This window comes from Gymnoscopelus braueri (genome assembly GCF_963280865.1).
Source record: "Gymnoscopelus braueri genome assembly, chromosome: 6".
In the NCBI taxonomy this organism is placed as follows: Eukaryota; Metazoa; Chordata; class Actinopteri; order Myctophiformes; family Myctophidae; genus Gymnoscopelus; species Gymnoscopelus braueri.
Genome location: NC_137607.1, coordinates 17,130,746 through 17,154,584, shown reverse-complemented (window position 1 = coordinate 17,154,584; position 23,839 = coordinate 17,130,746). Strand labels below are relative to the sequence as shown.

Sequence of the window (23,839 nt, the reverse complement as noted above, 5' to 3'; positions counted from 1 at the left end):
GTGTATTTTCGGTTTTTCATTATTGTGGGTAAAGCTTTCGCTGAAAATAGCCGATCGACAAGCTCACAACGCGACACAGCGCGTCACGTTGTGAGCTTGTCGATCTGCTATTTTCAGCGAAAGCTTTACCCACAATAACGATGCTCGGGTTTAAGTGGTTAAGCTGTAGGTCATTCCAAGTGGTTGGGGTACTAAAACAAAAGGCTGTTTTCCCCATTTCAGCCTTTACTTTGGGGACCTTTAGCGTGAGCCAGTCATTGGAGCGTGTCCTATGTGTTACAGGATTCCATTCCAGCAGAGATTTCATACACAGTGGTAAAGTCCCATCAACTGCCTTAAAAAATAAACAGGCACCAGTTTCGCCTGTCGACCAAGGAAGGCCAACCCACTCTATCATACAGGATGCAGTGATGAGTCCTATAATGTTCACCAGATATAAAGCGCAGAGCAGAATGATAAACTGTATACAAGGGCTTGAGGAAAGAAGGAGCAGCATTCCCATAAATGACATCTCCATAGTCCAAACAGAAAGAAAGACTGCATCAATAACCCTTTTCCTACATGCCACTGGGAAACTAGCTCTGTTCCTGTAAAAAGAAAAGGCAATATTTTCCCTTAGTTTACAGCCAAGATTGTCTATAATGGCATTTCAATTTAAATGTGTCATCAAGCCAGATTCCAAGGTACTTGTATTCAGCAACCCTTTCTATATTGGATCCATTTAAAGTAGTACTGTGTACGTTTTTGTAGTGAATTTCACGCAGTAAACTCTTCAAGGTTAATTCAACCACTTAAAACTTAGTTGACTGGGGTCCCTCATGGCTCTATATTAGATACTCTGCTAATTCACTCTTCACCCAAATCTCTTTGCTGAAAATAGCCCATCAACAAGCTCACAACGAGTTGCAGCCTAATGTTCATCCCAGAATACAGGTATAGGGTTCAAATGGTTAACTTTGGAAATGTAGAAATGTAAAATTGTCCATTTTTATGTCCGCGAAGTGAAATGAACATGATTTTACTGTGTATACACACAGTGTACTGCAGAGGAAACCACTATCCAGCTATGACCATTCAGTTTTAGCAGTGCAGTGCTTAGTTCCAAGCAAATCCTCCTGAGATTAGAGCGCCAGCACAACAACATATGGACGCCTGCATCTATACAGGACATTAAGCACCTTTGCTATAAAGAAATTGATGATGTGATTGTGATGTGATAAGTTTTGATGAGCGATAGTTAAGCGATTAGTGCCGGTCTGAGTGCATAAATAAATCACAATGCATGTTCCATGCAGTACTTACGGGTGCCTTATAATAAATGTTATCGCGATGCATTGATGCCACATTCAGTGCCTTTATAGAGGTGTAGTGAATGGCCTAACGTGTTAATACGCTACTCAATCTTTTTCAACTTTTTTGACGCGGTACTACAGTGGTTCTCAACATGTGGGTTGGGACCGATTTTGGGGGGGGGGGGGGTCCCCAGATGACGATTTAAGGACTTTTAAGACCTTTTTAATACCTTAAAAAAAAAGACAAAAGAAAAAGACAGTTACTTTATCAAAAGTAATCAACAAACTTTACTATAAAAACTGATCAAACGTTGGCCAAATTGTCAAATAATATAAGAAATTGTGAAAATAGCCGATCTACAAGCTCACAACGTCTCACGTCTGCTATTTTCACAATATTTATCTGTGGAACCGATTCAAACTAAATGTAATGTCTCAACTCCTACTATCCCAAGTGCTTGTCACAGTACTTTTTAACAGCGGGCGACTCTCGGGCGATCGCCGGCGACATCGTCCAAAAGATAAAGAAAATCCATCTTTCATCGCCCCCCCGCCCACTTCGCCCTATCGCCAGTAGTCGCCGGTTCTCATAGACATATAATGCACTTCCGGAAAATACTATCCTGATAAAACGCACCGTAAGGGTATGAATATTTTGGGGGGTCATGAGAACCACTGTAGTGTACTACAGTACATTGTAGGTACTGCAGTACTTAGCTAGCTTTCTGCAGTGCACGTGTAGCATTTGGTGTGGAAAAGTTTCACATAGACCCTCTCTTCTCCTGTTGTTTAGCTGCAGTCACCCCAACCACAAACACACCACTAGACTATACACATTAGTGCAGCCCTCAGGGAATCTTCAGAGGTTCCACTAGCAGATAAACATTATCTTTTGCTTTTCATAAAATTTCCATGGCTATTTCAACTCAGTCTATGTCTGGAGCTAGCTATGGCACCTCTGAAAAGATCTAACGTCAATTAAAAATAAGAGCATGTATTGCAGGGGTGTGTGTGTGTGTGTGTGTGTGTGTGTGTGTGTATGTGTGCGCACGCGCATGCTTGTGTGTGTGTGTGTGTGTGGGGTGGGCACGTGCGCGCAAGTGTGTGTGTGTGTGTGTGGGCACGTGCGTGCAAGTGTGTGCACATGCTCAATTGTGACTATAAATCAATGGTTCTCAAAGTGGGGTCCGGGGGTAAAAATGAGTTAATATAGCACAAAAAAATCTGTTTAACCACTTTAACCCTTTATTAATCAGCTATTTGAATATAGCTGATTTACAAGCTCACGGCGCGTTATGTCGCGACGTATTGTGAGCTTGTAGATCTGCTATTTTCAAACACATATTGAAATAATATGTAAAAAGAAATATATAAAAACATTTAAACAAGGCTTGTTAGCTCTCATGCATTGAAGGAGGCATGAGTTCGGCTCTGGGCTCTCCCTAGGCTGGCAGAGGGAGCGTAGCGTCCAGGATTACTTAGACAATTGGCACTGGGTGAGAAAATGGGGTTGGAAAATCGTGGGATAAAAAAATAAGAAAAAAATAAAGAAAAAAATAAAACACAAAAAACATGTACGGGGTCCATGGCACCAAATATTTTCAAATGGGAATTTGCATCAAATAAATGTGGCATTTTTCCTTGACATGAAAAACTTGAGAACCACTGCTATACAGACAGTACAGTTACAGACAGGAGGCATTCTAATAGAACACAGATGTTCTGATAAGGGACTGCCCTAACGTTAACTCTGTAAACGTGTTGGTGTTTCAACCCGTTTTTCACTGTGAAAAAGTGTTATGTGTGGCTACTGTCAACACGGTCACCCATACAGTATACAACATGAGTTCTTCCTCTGGAACGCCAGATGACACTGTGACACCAGTGGACTCTACGTGACACCAGGTGGAATGTTTTTACCTTGTGCTCTCTCCAGTGGTGGAAAGTAACATTTACATTTACTTAAGTACTGTACTTAAAGGGATATTTAGCTTTCAAAACATTTTTGGGTCATTGTATTGTCTACTCAGGCTTTTGTGAGCCCCCCAAACTGTTTTTAAGTCGCTTGATTCAGTATTTGGACATTTCTTATATTCATTTTATCAAACACGCCCCCCTTCCTATACAAAACATAAATACATTTATTTATTTTATTAAAAAATAAAAAATAAAATCATTAAAAAATATATATATTAAAAATAAATGAAAAATTAATTGAAAAAACACAGGTCTCCTCACGTATTAGAAGGACAATATCAGTCACCAGAACCAAGGACGGGTGTTTCTGATTAATCTAACATGGTTAAAATGTAGTTTGAAATTATTATGGGTTTGTATAGGAAGGGGGCGTGTCTGATAAAATGAATATCAAATATCTAAATACTGAATCAAGCAACTTAAAAACTGTCCGAGGTGCTCCCAAAAGCCTGAGTTGACGATGAAATGACCCAATTGTGTTGTTAAAGTGAAATGTCCCTTTAAGTAAAATGTTTGAGGTACTTTTACTTTACTGGAGTATTTCCAATTGTTTATACTTTTACTTTTACTCCACTACATCTCAGAGGCAAATGTTGTACTTTTGTACTCCACTACAATTACTTGAAAACTTTAGTTACTAGTAACTTTGTAGATTTGGATTATTATGACAAAACGTACATTAACAACTTCAACCCTATATAGATTTCGGCCATTTGAAAATAGCAGATCTACAAGCTCACAATGTATCGCATCGCGAGGCATTGTGAGCTTGTAGATCTGCTATTTTCAAAAGATTTCTATACATTTGAAAACTTGTGAAATGGGACATTTTGCTTAATGAGTACTTTCTACTTTTGGTACTTTAAGTACATTCTGATACAAATACTTTTGTACTTTTACTCAAGTAAATTTAGAATTTTGGACTTTTATGTACTTGTAACAGAGTTACATTTACACATTGCAGTATTGATACTTATGTAGCAAATGTGAGTACTTTTTCCACCAGCAGGCTCTCTCTGCTCTTTTTGCTGGATAAGGCTTTTTTTTAAGTGAAACTCATAAAGTGTGATAAAAACTGATGCACACACACATTTTAATAATACTGTACCGGACATGAAGGCAAATGAGGGCAGTAAGTCGTGAGGTGACATATTTTTTAGTTGGAAATCTGTTATTTCTGTCGAGTGACACGGTTGTTTGATGAAGTATAATTAGCCATTAATTAATGTGTGACACCAGATGGCATGTTATATGAATAGATACAGAACTTATCATGAGCTCCTGTCTCACTCTTAATGCCCTCATTTGGCTGCATGGACCGTAGCCTATGTGTGTGCATGCATTTTTATCAGACATTGATATGAGTTTAAATCCAAACATGACTTATCCAGCACCTGAAAGTTACATCTGAGATTGATAGAACAAAATTAACCACAATTTTGAGGTACTTTTACTTTACTTGACTATTTCCAATTGTCTATACTTTTACTTCTACTCCACTACATCTCAGAGGCAAATATTGTACTTTTACTCCACTACAATTATTTGAAAACTGATATATATATATAGATTATTACGTTATAAAACATACATTAACCAATTTAGCCCTACTTTAAACCTAGGCTATTTGAAAATAGCAGATCTACAAGCTCGACGCGTTGTGAGCTTGTAGATCGCCTATTTTCAAACGTCTAGTAGGCCTACTTTTACTTCTGGCACTTTAAGTACATTTTGATACCAATACTTTTGTGCTTTTACTCAAGTACATTTTTAATTCCGGACATTTACTTAAGAGTACTTCTACATTGCAGTATTGATACTTTTACTTAAGTAAAACATTTGAGTACTTTTTACACCACTGTCTAAGATTGATAGATCAAAATTATCCACATGAATCCTCGTGTCCCTATCTGGGAGGAACATTATGTGAAAATAGTTGATCTACAAGCTGATCTACACAATGCAATGTGAGCTTGTACATCGTAGCAGCAAAGATAATTTAGTGGCGAAAATAGGAGGGATCCTAGTAGAGTCCTTGAGAATCTGGTCAAATAAGTATTTTAAGTGGTGAAAGTGAAAGCAAATGTTGATATTTAATTTACATTCCAACAGTAAATTAAAGGAGGGAAGTAATTTAAGGCATTATAATTCATAAAAAATCTCAAATTACAAATATGGTATGCCACAGTTTACCACAATACAATCTACATACTGAGAGAGAGTACTTCATAACATTACAAAAAGGTTTTTTTTCTTCTCCCAACCATATTGGCTAGCCATCACAGAATGTCAAAGCAGTTGCTGTTGGAATTTTACAGTGAATGAGTCACTGCTCATAGCGGTGGTATTCCATCAAACCTGTAGCAGCAGGCCCTCAGCGTCACGTATAGCACACCTTGCCTGCCAGGTTAAATGCATCTACAAAAGGGGTTTGTATTCAGAGACTACTCTGTATTCGTAACTCTGTGGAAGGCATTATACCAGCTATGTCAAAATGCCCAAACTTTTGTTTTCAAAAATTCTGATCTATGAATTCAAGGATCTAATTAAGAATGGGAGACAGTCTAGAAGGTGAGCCAATGCACAGTATCATCTCTGAGTGATAAAGAATATCAATAATGATAATGGAATTTATATATTGGATAATATTAACAAGTTTGCATTTTTGCATGTGTCTATATCTATGTATTTGTTATGATGGGTCATACCACTTTATTGTACAGTAGGTACACCTACTGTACAATGATAAAGTTTCTGTGATAAAGTTTCAATAAATAAACTGTCTCACCAGCTGCATGTTATTTGACATTATTGTCTGTTCATGTATTTTTCTTGATGTTAGTGACGATCTTGTTGCCCTGATCTTGTTTTGCAGGTATGATATCGTTGTGAGCCGTAAAACACAGAAGAGGGACATTCAGAGTGTTTTGCTCAATAAAACAAAGGATGACACCTACTCCTCAAAGATCAGGTAATGTATGTGCATGGAATAAAGCAAGAATTAAATCTCATGACTGAACCATTATTTTTGGCCAAGTCCCAATCTGTGATTTGTGAAACAGCGTGAAAGGAGTCTGTTTACTAAACACAGTGTGTAAAATGATGCTCTTTCTTTAGATATTATCATTCTAAACCTAACCTATTTTCTGCTGTTCTGCATACATCCAACCAGTTGAAGAAATCCCAGATTGAGACTTGTTTAATGTAGTCAAATAAATGTTATTTCTGTCGTCATTACAGCTCTCGGGATAACATCAAACACCACCCGAATCTGGAAAGACTATTAAGGGATAAAAGTAAGAGAAGCTACTTGAATTATTACTTGCATACGGTATTTTTCTTTTTGATTTCTAACTGTTTATATGATGTTTTGCATAGTATTGTATATTTGTCTGTTATTAAATGTTTCGATGAATTGAGTACAAAGGACCCCAATGGAAACAAGCCATAGGCTTTCTTGGGTTTAAAATCCTCTTAGCAGACCTTGCATTGAGCTGTACTTTCCTGTGCTTTTTTTTTGCAAACTGCTGATTAAGTATTCAATCAATCAATCAATCAATCAATCATTACTATGCACGCCATGGTCAAGTGTCTCAACCAGTTCAAAGAGGAGATTGTGTGCACATTTTGTATCTGTATTTAGGCCAGATGCTGGACATCAAGGCAAGAATCAGAAAAAAAGGTTAAAACATCTCAACCAGCCTTTAGATGACAAAATAAATGCTTATTTTAAACTTTTGAAATCTTATTATTAGTGTCATAAACAGCATCTAAAATGTATGACCTGTAGGCTACTGTTTGTGTCGATTATATGGTCATTAACCACTTAAACCCCAGCATCGATATTTCAGCGAAAGCTTTACCCACAATAACGGAAAACCGAAAAGACACTAGCATTGAGCCCTGAGGGACTCCGGTTACCCATATGGGGTTTAAGTGGTTAATCGAGGTTTCTTCCGGTTAAAGGGTAGTTTTTTTTCCCTTGACACATTCAAAGCGCTTGCTAGTGGTTGTTTTTTTGTGTGGTCTTAACCTGCTCTATAAAGACCTTTATAGAGCAGGCCTGTAAGGTCTAAATTGCCTTGAGAACACTTTGTGATTTGGCACTACAGCACATTAATAATATTGAAAATTGAAATAGATAAGTATGATCATTTGCATAAAGGATTACTGTATAGTTATCTAAATGTATCATTCCTCATTCTAAATCCTCTCTCCATACAGAGTGTTTATCGGCATTCCGCTCCTTTCTGCAATCAGAGTTCAGCGAAGAGAATATCGAGTTCTGGCTGGCATGTGAAGACTTCAGAAAGTCCCCTTCCTCAACGGATGGGCTTTCCACTAAAGCAGAGGAAATCTACCAAGAGTTCCTCCACCCCAGCGCCCACCGAGAGGTCAGTTTCAGATCCATATTTCATGATTTGTGGAAAAATTCAAGTGCATGATTTTTTTACACAGACAAGACTCTTGTACTGGCCAGCCTCAGAGGCCAGTACAGTACTCCAGTACAAACACCAGCATGAAAAGACACTCAGCTCCACTGAATCAGTAGGGAATGGGAAATAGTTGCTTTGGTTGGGGGTAACTGAGGAGCTTTTTGTTCCTTGGGGTTTGAAACCAGCAAGGTTCTACTCACAAGCCCAGATATTTATGCTTATTTCCAGTGGTGTAAAGTAACTAAGTACATTTACTCAAGTACTGCACTTAAGTACAATTTTGAGGTACTTTTACTTTTACTTTTACTTTATCTCAGAGGCAAATATTGTACTTTTTACTCCACTACAATTATTTGAAAACTGTAGTTTGTAGATTTTGATTATTACAAAACATACATTAACCACTTTAGCGCTATTTAAACTTTGGCTATTTGAAAATAGCCGATCTACAAGCTCACAACGTGTCGCATCACAAGGCTTTGTGAGCTTGTAGATCTGCTATTTGCTAAATAATTTAACACATTTTATACATTATGAAACGGGACATTCTGCATAATGAGTACTTTTACTTTTAATACTTTAAGCATATTTTGATGCCAATACTTCTGTACTTTTACTCAAGTAAATGTTGGACTTTTACTTGTAACAAACATTGCAGTATTGATACTTTTACTTAAGTAAAGAAATGTAGTACTTTTTCCACCACTGCTTATACTGGTAAACATATAGACCAGGGGTCTTCAACAGGGGGTCCGGGACCCCTAGGGGGTCCTCAGAGTTACTACAGGGGGTCCGCCAAATCTTTCTGTGATATGATCTTTTTTTTTTACCTTAACCACTTGAACCCTAGCATCCCTTTTTCTGAGGAGAACTTTAGCCAAAAATAGCAGATCTACAAGCTCACAACGCCTCGCAGCGCGAGGCGTTGTGAGCTTGTAGATCGGCTATTTTTGACCCCTGTAGATCGGCTATTTAGACCGCTGATATAGACTGTTTGAGACTGGTTAGCCTGTGGTATATGCTTCAAGTTCCGTCCCTGTCCCCCCCCACAGATCAACGTTGACCATTATATCCGAGAGAAGATTCAGAAGTCCTTGGAGACACCCAGCCCCTCGTGCTTTGATGATGCCCAGAGACACGTGTATCAGCTGATGGAAAGAGACTCCTGCACCAGGTTCCTCCGCTCCGACGCTTATCTGAGTCTGAGACGCAAAAACAGGACCCTGTGGTACATGTAGCTAAGAGAAACTCTATCGTTCAATGCCATTAGCAGTTTTTTTTTTCTTTGGGTATTTCTGTCTGTAAACCCTTGTCTTGTGGAGATCACAGGACATAGTTTCAGTTCCTTTGGTCCACCAGGGAGAAAACCTCTGAACATGTTTTAGTCATGTGCTATACTGCTATTGTTGACGTGGCTTCATAAAATGACTGCTATTTCACATTGTTTTAAGTGTGTCACACTAAATTAAATGGATTTGAACTGGGGGTTGACTGAGTAAGCTGATAGTTTGGAAAATATGGAATATTTTAGCCAATAATCAGCTGACCTTTAAATTGTACTATGATTGCAGCAATGACTATTCACTTTGTTCCCCTTTTTTGGGGGGGGTTTTGCAAAGAAAGTGTTAAAATAATAGGATCTACAATGGACCAATAAGAATGTTGAAGAAGTGAAGAAGTTATGAGAAGATGAGGATATAGAATGTGAAAAAGAATGTGAAGCAGATGATTGTGCAGAGTTGAGGATAAGAGTGATTTTGATCATGATGTAACTGATTTAAAAACATACTATACTATGAGGTGCAGTGTGCTTGCATATTGACGTAGAAAATGGCTACAGGAATGTAAAATGAAAGGACCGTGGAAATGTTCATTAAAAAGTGAATCTGGAAAAAAGCGTTTTCCCAACATTCTTCACAATTATTTATTCTGCATTTGAGCCACGGATCACCGTTTCATGAGATTTAGCCTCTCAGACCCAAGACTGACAATTCCATGCTGTATTGATGTAGTACCATAGGAGAGATAACAGGCAAACGTTGATCAAAAATAACAATTCTTTAATTAAGTAGATGTTTAACAATAATTTTACTCTTGAAAGCTTAAAATGAAACCAAATGGACCCGTAAGGGTCCATTTGGTTTCATTTTACACTCTCAAGAGTTAAAGATCTATAAGGGTCCATTTGGTATACCAACTCTCCATCATTTAGCTGCATGGGGACCACCTGGAACCCCCTCAGGTACCACTGGTGGTCCCCGGACCACTGGTTGAGAACCACTGACTCAAGATATATAACGTTATGACTTATATGAATCGCTTTGATAAATTTACACCTCCTAATTTATTGTCATGGATAAATCCTCCATTCAATTCAAAAACTGCCATTTGTATTTACATACAGTAATTCAGAATGCCATGACGACCGTTTATATTTATCCCATCCCTATGACACTGACTAATGTTGGCAAGCTGGAGGACTACTGGCATCATCCAGAGAAGGAGTTTCCATAGCTCGGCCAGCACGGTAACTGTTTTGGTCTCATATCTGCTTGTCTTCCACTAATTAGGTGCAGCGATGATTCCCTAAGCCAGTGAGGGTGTCACTGAGTCGGAAAAAAAAAGATACTGCCACCCTTGACCTCATTCTGTAAATGGCCTTATTCCTGCACGTTGTGCCTTAAAAAGGCTTTCCAAGAATCTAAGAATAACACCGGAGTCTGACCTAGAACACATGTCGGTGAATTGGAGTCATCAGACAAACTGATGTGTGACAAATCAAGCCTGAATGTGTTCCCTTCTTATGAAGGATAATCTCATCCGACAGTGCTATATAGGAAGTATCAAACTTTAAACATTAAAATAGAAGTAGAAAATAACCTAATAAGATAATCTGTCAGCATAAAAAAACCAAGATTAGGCTATTTAAATATCATCTACTCTCTTTTTTTACCCATTCTTTTTTTTTTTGCTGCGTAGCTTATGCTCATCTTAACATCAAAACAAAGCAAGAGATGCAGTACATGTACAGCAATCAAGTAATTAACCCTTTAAGACCTGGAACGCATCTGTGTCACTTCTTGATTTGAGCTAAAAAAGCATTGTTTTACACTTTGGCTATTTTTTTTTTATCGTGAAAATGTGTGCAAATCTTTGAATATATATATTGTTTTAAAGCGAACATTTTTAACTCCAATCTTTGCTTCTGGAGGTCCCTGGAACTAAATATTTTGAGATGCGGGTCCGCGACCAATTACATAGAATGTTGGGGGTCCTTGACATGAAAAAGTTTGAGCACCACTGATATAGAAACATACGTTTTTTAGAAAACTGTTGGGATTTAGAAGACATCTGTAAAATCGGCTTCAGGTCGTTAAGATGAACACAGAAGATGCAAAGACAGCATTTAAGTGAACATACTACTGTAAAAGCATAAGCTCTATGTTGAAATGATGAGGTATGGCTACTTCGGATGTTCACTCATTCACTAACTTCTACTGGAAAACACAACAGCAAAGCAACATGATGCACTGCATGTGGCATACTTGAATAATGTATATTTTTGACAACATGAATCCTATTGTCCCTATTCTGGGCATGTCATAAAAGGCGATTAAACCATTGGCCAAAATAGCCAATCTACAAGCTCGCGACTCAAATCTCTTAGCCTGTTTTCGGCGAAGAGATTTGATGTATAGAGGGGGAAAAGGAAGGGACCAAGTACAGACCCCTGGGGGACCCCGATCAACAAAGTATATGGGGGTTTAAGTGGTTAAAGTTATTGAACTGATGTGGAACTTTTTAAGCAGCAGTATTTCATGAGTCAACGTTCTTCGCAGGATGAGAAGTTACGTCGTTACCAAACATCACCAGGGGTGTGACTTGACCTCACAATGAAAGGGTTCGATTTGACCGATTCAATTGGATTGGATTATGTTTGATACCGTCACTCCATTCCAGTAGGCTACAGAGTGATCTGATCTCACAGTTGTGGAAACCCTTATAAGGAATGCATATTGGGGCATGATGAACAGAGGTCACACCCTTCGTGTCACATGGTGCAATAAGCTTCACTCACACAGTCTGTCATGTTTTCCCATAAACCCCGAGACGTTACCATGGCAGCGAAAGAGGAAGTGAGTAATCTGGTGCATTTCTGCTTTGTACAGTATCTGCATCACCTTTTTGAAACTTCTCTAACCTTGTAGCAGACACACTGTGGCCTCGAACCTCCAAGAACAATGTGGTTCATTCAGCCCTCTAAAACTTTTTCATGTCAAGGACCCCCAACTTGACACTTATTAGCCCGCGGACCCCCATTTGAAAAGATATGCCAGGGACCCCCATAAGAGAAGATTTTTACGGCTCTAGCAGTGATTCTCAACCATTTTAATTTCAAAGGACCCCCAGTTTGACATTCATTAGGCTACGGACCCCCAATTAGTGGCATCTCTATCTCTGGCGCCCCAATTTATGTTGTAAAATCAATGTCAATTTAACTCTGAGGGTGTACTAATGGAATCAAATTTCCAGACCGAGTTCCAGACCCATAAGGGTTCATTTGGTTCCTAACTATCCATCATTTAGCTGGGGACCCCCTAGAACTCCCTCAAGGACCCCTGGGGGTCTCTGGACCCCACATTGAGAGCCAATGCCCTACGGGTCAGGGTGATCTAAAACAGTAACACACTGTACATGATGGAAAGCATTCATATCCTATAGCGCCTTTCTCCAAAGTGCTTTACAATGTGTTTTAAATCCCCCCATTCACACACTGTATAGCGACAGTGGAGGAAACCATGCAAGGCACCAACCTGCTCACCGGGAGCAGCTCGGGTTTGAGACCTTGCTCAAGGAGACTTCTACCAGAAGGAACCATGCAGGGGGTCGAACCCGGGAATCCGCTGCTCTATACCTCTTGAGCCACTGCCGCCCGTAATGAGCAGTGGTGGACAGTAAATAAGCTCCTTGAGTACTGTACTGTTTTTTCTTTGTGCAAGAAACACTTTCACTCCCCCGCAACATTTCAAATAGAAATATTATTGTACTTTTGACTCCACTTCATTTCTAGGACGGGACTCTCGGGACCCAAACTTACAAAAATAGGCTTTATTATGAACTACACTAAATAGATTATAAATATATTATCATATATATATCATGTTATATATGAAAATATTGCAACATGTTCTGAGCTTGTGAATCTGCTATTTTCAGTCAAAATTTTAATACAGCAATGCATTGATGTTAAAATATTGATAATGTACATCGTGATTTGTACTTTTGAATACTTGGGTATTTACTTCAGTATATCTCTGCTGTCCGGCAGGAACCAGCTAACTCCAAAATGACATTTATTTTTAGGATATGACAAAAACAAAACAAAAAGTGGAGTTAGGAGGTTTTGATCATCGTCGATAAGAACAGCTGAATGGACCTCCAAGCTCACAATGAGGTTGGAGGTCAGAAGGGGGTGGAGCCTGGAGTCAGCAAAAACCAGCTAACTCCACCCCCCTTTGGTGGAGTTAGCTGGTTTAGCAGAAAGTTTGAGGATCCAATGGAGTTAGCTGCTTTTGTCAGATGAGCTTTTTAATACTTTTCATTGGTTCAATATTTTTTTTTATCAACACACAGACAGTAAAGGGTGTTCAATGGCCCTGAACACCCTGTACTATACTTGGTCCATTACTGGTAATGAGAGATGTGAAAGTTGCAGAGAGAACACTTCTGTAATGTGTGACGTAAATGCAAATGATTGTCAATCGTGTGTATGTGTTGCTCCACTGCACAGAGAGCTCAGAGAGCAATGAGGCACACTGAGGAAACCGGAGGTATAGCGTTTCCCATTGACTCTTATCGTATGGTGAAACATACAACAACAAAGATCTGGACGCATGAAAGAACGTTGCATTTGTTTTATCTGCTAAGAGTGTCATTTCGATACATCAGATAACTATTAATAACTATCAGATAAAAATCATTCGACAAGATTAAACCCATTAGGACCGGAAAAAGGATCTGTCATTTTCGATTTTAACCACTTTAACCATTATTTTATACTTTGGGCTGTTCAAAAATAACAGATATACAAGCTCACAGTGCGGCACTGAGTGCTGCGCTATGAGCTTGTAGATCTGCTATTAAAAAAAAATCATGACCATTTTTGCAAATCTTTGAATATATATATATTTTAAAGCGAGTTCCCTGGAACTAAATATTTGGAGATGGGGGTCCGCGGCAAAATACATATAATTTTGGGGGTCCTTGACATGAAAAGGTTTGAGAACCACTGATATTATAGCGACATAAGTGTTTCAGAAAACTGATTTAGAAGACATTGATTTGTAGAATCGGCCTCAGGTCTTAATGTCATATCCTGGTAGCTATAACCCAACAGTTAAACCAAAATTCTACATCAATCTCCAACAAAAACAGCCGATCTACAAGCTCACACCGCCCCTGAATAGGGACGATAGGGTTCATGGCGTTCGGTTCACAACTGTGTGGTGACTCTTGGAACTGCTTCACTGCTCATATCCGTCTTTGGTCAAAACGTGGAGAGCTACATCAATGGAGACAATCTGATGACCGTGACAGGCCAGCCTGTACAGTGGTCCTCAAAGTGGGGTCCGGGGACCCCCCAGGGGTCCTTAAAGGTGTTTCCAGGGGGCCCCCAGCGAAATGTGTTAATATAGCAATAGTTTAACCACTTGAAACCTAGATAAATCGGCTATTCGAAAATAGCCGATCTACAAGCTCACAACCGGACGCGATGTCAGCCTGCACGTAGATTTACTATTTAAAATAATTCTGGGGGGAAAATGTGACAAAAGTCGAATATTTCGAAACATTTAATCATTGTATGGGGTCCCCCTGACACAAAGTATACATTAATACATATTAATGTGGGGGTCCTGGACATGAAAAATAAGTCACATTCTGATGAAGGCAATGGCAGATATTATTCCAATAAGTGGTTTTACTCCATATTCTTTTGCCTCAGGACCTGCACCTCTTTCTCATTCACCTCACACCCCATTCTGTTCTTAGCTGCATAGAAGTGTACCAAAGAAAAACAGAAAGATAGTATTGATATTATTGCTCTTCAGGGGCACTAAAGGGAAGTTTAAGTACCAGAAAATAGTTGCTGACTAATCTCCTGTCTCCTATTCCTCAAACCTAAGCTTGATTTACTCTGGAAACTATGCAAAACAGATCACAGGTCAGCCTTCGGGGGAGGAACGGCTAATATTAGTGCTCATTTGATACGACTTCTGTGGGTTATCGCGTACCGACATATTGTCAACTGTTATTCACCGGGTCAATCTGACCTCTGTTATTGGCCTTCTTTTTCATAGCACATGTTATGATACCTGGAACGCATCTGTGTCACTTTAGATTTCTTTGGCTATTCAAAAATAGCAGATATACAAGCTCATAGCGCGGCACCGAGTGCCGCGCTATGAGCTTGTAGATCTGCTATTTTTGAAAAATCGAGGAAAAAAAATGTGGGTTTTTCTTTCAAAAAATTGTTAGGATTTAGAAGACATTTCTAGAATCTTCTCAGGTCTTAATGGGTTAACAAACCTCTTCTGTGTAATTACACAAACAGCTATCGAAGATTACATGCAAGAGTGTCTTTCTTTCACGCACGCACGCACGCACGCACACACACACACACACACACACACACACACACACACACACACACACACACACACACACACACACACACACACACACACACACACACACACACACACACACACACACACACACAGTATATGTGGGTGTCATTGGTCAATAAAGTAATGGCTGAAACAAGGGAATGGTCACAATGTTATATCCTGACAATCTTGCTAACTTCCTGTACAGCCGCAATGAAGTGTTGCAATTGTGGTTTCCCTTTTTGTCACAAAGCGAGAACGCAAAGGACTCGTGGAAGTGTACAGTAAAGAGTACATTTTCTTACGAGCCTCGACAAAATACGTTTGAGACGGCCTATATACCAAAAAGTCACAGCAAAGGTCACAATTTGCGTATCACGTTTCACCGTTACCGGCACGATTTGCATCCGCGCTCCCAAATTAAGAACAATTTGAATAACAGCCATGAATCTAGCCAAACACAACTTAGAGCAGCGCTGTGTGCATTTGGCTTGTCCAGCCTGACATAGAGGAGGGCGAGAGAGCTAGGGGAGGAATGAAGGGAGCCGGGAGAGAGAGAGAGAGAGGGATCTAGAGACATAATAGGGAGTGAAAGAGCAGGGGGAGGGGGGAGGGGGGGGGGTTACACTGTGTATGAGTTGTTGTTTCTTAACAGGGAAGCAGGAGGGAGAGGAAAAGTACAAGGAGGGAGGTTTAGGAAGGGGGGCTTCCTCTCTCTCTCTCTCTCTCTCTAACTGCAGCAGCACTCTCGTTGGGCTGGGCTAGAGCATTTGGTGATGTATGCCACTAGCTGGCCTCTTAGCAACAAGAGGAACCAAGAGGTATAAAAAGCTCCTGTCACACGGGGAACCCTCCTGAGTGTCTCTCTCAGCCTCTATACCGCAGTATGAACAGGACCAGGAGCCTGAAGAGTGTGTGGACTTCTTAACAAAACAATGCACAGCCTAATCGTCGCCCCACCACCACCACCACTCAACAACACACAGCACTTCGACATGGATAGAGATGACAGGAACAGAAACATGTGAGTGAGAAGTTTAAACATTTTAACACTTGAGATATGCCAGCAGCGGCGGTTACAATACAGTAAACAGTGTTGCTGCTGAACTCGTGGTACTTTTTTGTGACGACGTCGTATCGTGTTCCACTCTAGTTTAAAACGTCTGTTTATCTGTACTGTTGAGAATGTTCCGGCACAAGAATTGGTTCATCTGATGTCATTGAGAAACAAGCCCAGCATGCAAAGACATGATCTACACACATACAGACACAGTCAATCAATTCATCATTAACATGGATGTGCGATATACTCCAGACATAAAAGCGACTGGCTATATGGATGCTTGATATTAATATCCTCTGAAAAAGAGTATGAATGCAGTCGGTATCTAACTTTATTTTTGCCGCATAATCTTTTCCTAATTGCTAGATTCCTGGCATACTTTTGACGTCTCCCACTTGAAACTCAATATACAGTAAATCCAGGATGGATATATATCAATATACTCACGCTGTCATTCTTATCTCTTACACAGTGGGAAGAACTTTATGTGCCGACTTCAGTGCATGTTCTCGCACTCGTCAGGCTCTGAGAGGTAAGGAGGACTTATTGAGTGTTTTGCATACATTTCAGTGTTAAAATAGCCCGCTCCTATCATTTCCATCTATGGCATTTTTGAGAGGATTCAAATGAACTGGGGACACCATGTTTGCTTTGGCACCAGAGCGTGCACTTGCAGACATACCCAAAGACTTGACATTTTTTTTAAAGGAATTTGATAAATACGTCAGTAATATAGTCTCGATTAGACTAGTTTTCTGCATCCTCACATCACATAGATGGTTGGTTTAGTTTTTACCCAAATTGGATTCTGGTTAAGTAATCACACTTGCATTCTCTCCCAGCAGGCTAAGTTTAGAAGATACCCAACAATGGTCACAGTCACTGGAAAGGCTTCTGGACTCTAAATGTAGGTTGCTTTTTCCCAGGGAATGGAGACACTCAAAAGTAATGAGAATAACCGTTTTAAAAGAATACAATATGTGCTCTTTAATAAAAGAAATGTCAACGTGACTTAGTTATATGATTCTAACAGTTTTTTTCCACAATAACTTCAGATGGACTGGCAACTTTCCGCGGGTTTCTGAAATCGGAATTCAGCGATGAGAACATTGAATTCTGGCTCACCTGTGAAGACTACAAGAAAATCAAGTCTTCGTTCAGAATGTCTTCAAGGGCCAAGAAGATATACGAGCAATTCATCAAGCCAGAGTCTCCAAAAGAGGTAACTTTGATATTACCATCTCATCATGTTAAAGGGATAGTTCACCGCTAAAATCACTATTTTTTCCCAATCGATTACACATCCCATGTCAACTTTGAGTCTCCTCCCGGAGACATTAGCCAATAGTAATTACATTAGCCAATACATTAGACAACAGACATTTACATTACAAGATTACGAGATACATTACAACAGACATTACCCAATAGTCGCAACTTCCTCCTCTTATTCCTCTCTGTCAATCTCGTTTCAGATCAACATTGACCACCCCACCCGAGAGGAGATCAAGAGGAGCATCAAGACCCCCACGTTACTCTGTTTCGACGACGCTCAGAAGATCGTCTACGGGCTGATGGAGAGGGACTCGTATCCGCGGTTTCTCCGCTCAGACATGTATAGAACCCTTATGGAAAACCTTGCTGCTGCTGATGCCAACAAGGGATGAATGAAAACGCAACGGAGCGTTGCTGCGGCCGGAACAGAGCATGGATAAAACCTTAACTGGAATGTTTTTGAGGGGGGTCCTTCAGGAGAGGGGGGAGCGCACATGCCCCCCCCACCTCCCTCAACCCCCCCTGTGACAATAACAACAAAAAAAGTAGGGTCAACTCACGTGGGGCACAGAGATGGACACAGAGATGCCTCATCTCGGACACAGGATATATAGAACAAAACCATGCCATAGTTCCACAATGGCAGCCATCCCCCCTCTCCCCTCACACACTGACCACTAGGCACTTGACTGTCAGCCAAGAGAAGCAGAAAAAAAAAAGACTGACAATAATTTACAAAGATTATATAGTGTGTGTTTTTCGTTTGCACCAGATGATAAGTTTTTGTGTACATTAGTTGAGCTGAATCTATTAGACAATGAATGAATCACTGGGTGACTGATGTCTGATGATGCTTCCTCTGACCATTGAGCTGCGTCAGCAATACTGCTCCCTCTCTATGCGGAGGTGTTTCCTGTTGCGCAGATAAAGATGGAGGATGCTAGATGTGGTGGCATGGGGGGTGTGTGTGTGCGTGTGTGTGTGTGTGTGTGTGTGTGTGTGTGTGTGTGTGTGTGTGTGTGTGTGTGTGTGTGTGTGTGTGTGTGTGTGTGTGTGTGTAAGTGTGTGTGTGTGTGTGTGTGTGTGTGTGTGCAGTGGTGGAACAAGTACTCAAATGTTTTACTTAAGTAAAAGTATCAATGCTGCAATCTAGAAGTATATACTCTGTTACAAGTAAAAGTCCGGAATTCAAAATTTACTTGAGTAGAAGTACAAAAGTATTGGCATTAAAATGTACTTAAAAGTACCAAAAGTAAAAGTACTAAAATGTTTGAAAATAGCAGATCTACAAGCTCACAACCTGTCATGATGCGACGCGTTGTGAGCTTGTAGATCGGCTATTTTCAAATAGCCTAGATATAAAATAGGACTAAAGTGGTTAATGTATGTTTTATAATATCTGAAAAGTAGTAAATAAAGTTTTCAAATAATTGTAGTGGAGCAAAAGTACAACATTTGCCTCTGAGATGTAGTGGAGTAAAAGTACTGAAAATTGGTAAAAAAAAAAAAAAGTAAAGTACAAATACCGCAAACTTTTACTTAAGTACAGTACTTGAGTAAATGTACTTAGTTACTTTACACCACTGTGTGTGTGTGTGTGTGTGTGTGTGTGTGTGTGTGTGTGTGTGTGTGTGTGTGTGTGTGTGTGTGTGTGTGTGTGTGTGTGTGTGTGTGTGACAGAGAGTTTCTAATTTGGATCCTTCAACTTCCACTTCCACCCGGATGGATCACCACTGGGGACGAATCTATGATTGGGGACTCAATAAGTGACATGACCTCTTTAAGCACTGGAGTGCAAAAGGTCACTTAGTTCCACCATGAGCGTTTTGAGACACACTCTCAAAAAGAGATTACAAGCTTTTTGTACTGAAATTATCAGTGATAAATTATTTGACTTATTTAAAAGGGTCCATTTTGGACCCTGAAAATGTATTTTTATTGCTTCCAAAGCATAACGGTTTGAATGTGTTATTAATACTTAATACTTAAGTTAAGAGTCAAACAATGTATTATTTATTTTGCGTTGGAGTACAAAGTTTGTTGTAGACTTTTACAGTGCTTTTAAAGCTAATATTAAATAGGATGCCATTGAATTCTTGAAATCCGTGGAACAACGACATAGTATTTCCTCTAGATTTCCCATGATGAATTACCATAAAAAGTCTTTTACTAAGCATGTGGTTGTAAATGCAATCTGACACTCCATTTTTAATAGAGCATAACTTGAAGTAGCACAAAATATAGTCTTAAATAAGCTATTGGGGTAACTACAGATACTGTATTAAGTGTCAGTTGCTAGTTTACCAGCATGCAAAGGTTGTGGTGAATTGCCGTCGGTCTGATAGAATAACTTATTTTCCGATTTTGTGAGATATAAGTTGTATATAATTAGTGACCAAAGCAACCACCATTATGAATGCTCTGCACCGATCCATTGGCCGGACCATTGGTTCTCAAAGTGGGGTCCGGGGACCCCCAGGGGTCATCGGTGGGGTTCCAGGGGGTCCCCAGCAAAATGTGTTAACATAGCATCACAATAATTTTAACCCCTTTAACCTTTTATACTTTGGGCTATTCAAAAATAGCAGATATACAAGCTCATAGCGCGGTACCGAGTGCCGCCGCTATGAGCTTGTAGATCTGCTATTTTTTTTAAATCTTGAACATTTTTGCAAACCTTTGAATATATATATATTTTTAAGCGAACATTTGTAACTCAAATCTTCACTTCTGGGGGGGTCCCTGGAACAACATATTTTGAGATGGGGGTCCGCGGCCAAATACATACAATTTCGGGGGTCCTTGACATGAAAAAGTGTGAGAACCACTGGGCCAGAGAACATTGTGCTCTGAATGCTCAGACTGGTACTAGCATTCTGAATGAAATCACAACAAGAACTCTGATTTGAGCAAAAAAAACATATTTAGCATGCTCTGACACTCAAAAGTGCTATTGTGTGTATATCATATATACGCTAAGTTTAAAAAAGGACCATCGACTGTTACACAATGCATTATGGACCAGTCAATCTGCCTATAAGGAACATATTCCCTGGCCATGTCTCCCTAATAGGCCAGAGAAAGACAAACTAATGCTTTTTATCTCTCTTAATGAGAAAGTGTCCTCGATTAGTAACTAATATAATAAATGTGATGAGTCCCAGTTTCTTTGCCTATGGAATGATCTTTAGAATACAATTAGATTGTGTGCACAAGGAAAACATGTAAACCATTATTTTATCATCTTTTTGCGTTGATGCCCATTTTATAGTAGCACTTCTGTGAGGATAATTGCTACTGTGAACCAACCAAAACACCCTGTTTTGTTGTGTACTAAGCCAATAAAGTTGAGTTGTTTTTATTTATTTATTCATGTGTCAGTCTATGATTACTGGTCAATGTCTGTCTCTCTCTCTCTCTCTCTCTCTCTCTCTCTCTCTCTCTCTCTCTCTCTCTCTCTCTCTCTCTCTCTCTCTCTCTCTCTCTCTCTCTCTCTCTCTCTCTCTCTCTCTCTCTCACAGTTCTTCATACCCATTTCTTCATAACCAATTGATTATGTACTGTAAATCAGTGGTTCTCAAACTTTCTCGTGCCAAGGACCCCCAAATTGATTGATGTATTTGGCCGCGGACCCCCACCTGAAAATATGTTGTGCCAGCTGGACCCCAAGAAAAGCAAAGATTTGTGTTCAAAATGTTAGCCTTTTAGAAAAAAGCTCATAGCGCTATGAGCTTGTAGATCTGCTATTTTTTGAAGCGCTAAAGTATAAAATATGGATAACGGGGTTAAAATGATTGTGACGCTCTATTAACACATTTTGCTGGGGACCCCCTGGTAACCCATCAAGGACCCCCTGGGGGCCCCCGGACCCCACTTTGAGAACCAATGCTGTAAATGGCAGCAAATGCTGATCTGATAAATAACCTTATAACTTCATGAACAGATATTTTGATTCTGACATCTACAAGCATAAGCCCCCTTACAATAGTGATCCCCCATGGTAACTGTCTACACAGGGTAGATTAGACAGGCTTACAAGCTCTCAGGTCAGCTGTTCCCAAACACCCAAAGTATGTGAAATCATGTCTTAAGAGATTTAGTTAGCTGACCTTAAGCTTGAGACTTTTTATGGGCAACTGTCTCAAAATAAAAAATGGCCCCTGTGACATCTGACAAAATAATATTGGTTTTATCCTGGCGTTTCAACAGCCAAGACATCTTACAGCAAGATACGTACAGTACAGTACGTGAAATTGCATGTGAAATTGTAGAAACCCCCTGGAAGTTCCATTTGTTTGTGAAATCATGCCATTGTGAAGAGTAGAGCTTTACAGCAGGGGTCTTCAACGTTTTCAGGTCAAGGACCCCCTAGCTGAGAGAGAGATGAAGCAGGGACCCCCTACTCTATATTGTATAAAATTGTGTATCAGATTAAAGTTTTTTTTGGGCGGTGAAACCGCCCCATATGTGAGGTTTGGATATTTGCACACCAAATCCTGCGCTGTGATTGGCCACAAATGTACCCCCCTAACCCTGCACCGTGATTGGCCAATCACAGTCTATTCAGGACTGTGATTGGCTAGGGAAACATGACACATGTGCATAGCCCTATAAATAGGACTATGCACTTAAAAAAAACACATTTATGGTTTTGAATCACACATTCTTTTGTAACCTTGGCCAGATCTGTGCTTTGTCACAATTCTGTCTTTAACCTTTTCTGATATATCCTTTGATCTGAAAGGGCCAGTTCTAGGAAGACTTTCTATTTTCTTCTCAATATCGATTTTCCCTTTTCTCATTTCAGCCATAGTGATCTTTGAGTTCTTTTTTTCCATCTATCAGACTTGATTGCTTGTGATTAGCTAGCAAGACACCGCCCACTTCACACTGGGTGTGATTGTTTTACTTAGTCTGCTCTTTTTTCCCTCTACACCTATAGCCTCTTTGCCAAAAATAGCCGATCTACAAGCTCTCAACGCCTCGCAGCGTTGAGAGCTTGTAGATCTGCTATTTTTGCCTAATGTTCCCCTCAGAAAAGGAATTCTAGGGTTCAAGTGGTTAATGTAAAAAAAACTAAATCCTATCACACAAAGATTTGGCGGACCCCCTATAGTAGCTCTGAGGACCCCCTAGGGGTCCCGCACCCCCTGTTGAAGACCCCTGCTTTACAGGGAAATTCAGAGCCGAAGAGATTTACAGTATGTGTGAAATGTATAAAATAGGCTATAATATAACTCAATTCCAGTAATTGTCTTTGCCAGGCCGAAGACAATATATATCATGTGGAACCAAATTGGAATTGCATGTTAAGTGACCTCTAATAGAGCGCACCTCCAGAAGTGTTCACTTCTGCCCATATAGTGGGCGCCACAAATGTGAAAAGTTGCACCATATCATATGTCATAAATGCTATTTCCCCTTGCATCCTGCCAGCTGCAATAGCCCTGAGCAGTGTTGCCAGGTCTGCTTATAATCCCCCCCCCCAGATTTTATTTGAAAATAGCAGATCTACAAGCTCACAACGAGTTGTTGAGCTTGTAGATCTTGTAGATCTGCTATTTTCAAATAGCTGATGAATATGTTTAAAGTGCTCATGTGGCCCATATAGTCGCTTCTTTTGGGCTTGTTTTCCTAGACCTGGTTGCTTGTTTCTCTCACGGAATCTGGCAACACTGGCCCTGAGTAGGACAAGCTCCCTTAGTTTGTATACAGTATTTAGTATACATTGTATTTTTTGTTCGTTTTACTGATAACCATTAGAATTCAATGTGATGTTAGAACATAAGGTAAGGGTAAAGCTGTAATATCCCTGAGGGGCAACGTCATTGCAAAAGCACTAAAAGGGAGCAATATAAACGTGCCGTATCGACACTAGGGCGATGCCCGGTGGGTTAAGATGCCCGCTGGGAACACGTGCCCCTCCACTTGCAATACCCGTTGACCCGATGTCAGAGTACTCAGTGAAGTATATGAGGCCAGCCTATGACAAAGAGACCAATATGATTGTACTGGTTAAATAATAGTTATACATACAGTATAGAATTATATACAGGTGATATCAGGGATCTCCATACATGGGTTTAAAAGGCACACAAACAGACAGACAAAAAGACAGTCAGACAGATA

At 39.9% G+C, this 23,839-nt stretch overlaps 1 protein-coding gene across 1 annotated transcript; it reads left to right on the top strand.

Annotated features, from left to right (window-relative positions):
- Positions 1 to 5,723: 5,723 nt before the first annotated feature.
- LOC308086838 (uncharacterized protein) lies at positions 5,724 to 18,102 on the top strand (the record flags this gene model as incomplete). The annotated part of the gene is made up of 10 exons (XM_080430483.1): positions 5,724 to 5,840; positions 6,145 to 6,240; positions 6,510 to 6,565; positions 7,494 to 7,663; positions 8,758 to 8,939; positions 16,283 to 16,396; positions 16,908 to 16,967; positions 17,278 to 17,342; positions 17,491 to 17,657; positions 17,911 to 18,102. Exons 1-10 carry the CDS (start codon positions 5,764 to 5,766, stop codon positions 18,100 to 18,102), a joined length of 1,179 nt encoding a protein of 392 aa, XP_080286609.1. The 5' UTR covers positions 5,724 to 5,763.
- Between the last annotated feature and the right edge of the window lie 5,737 nt (positions 18,103 to 23,839).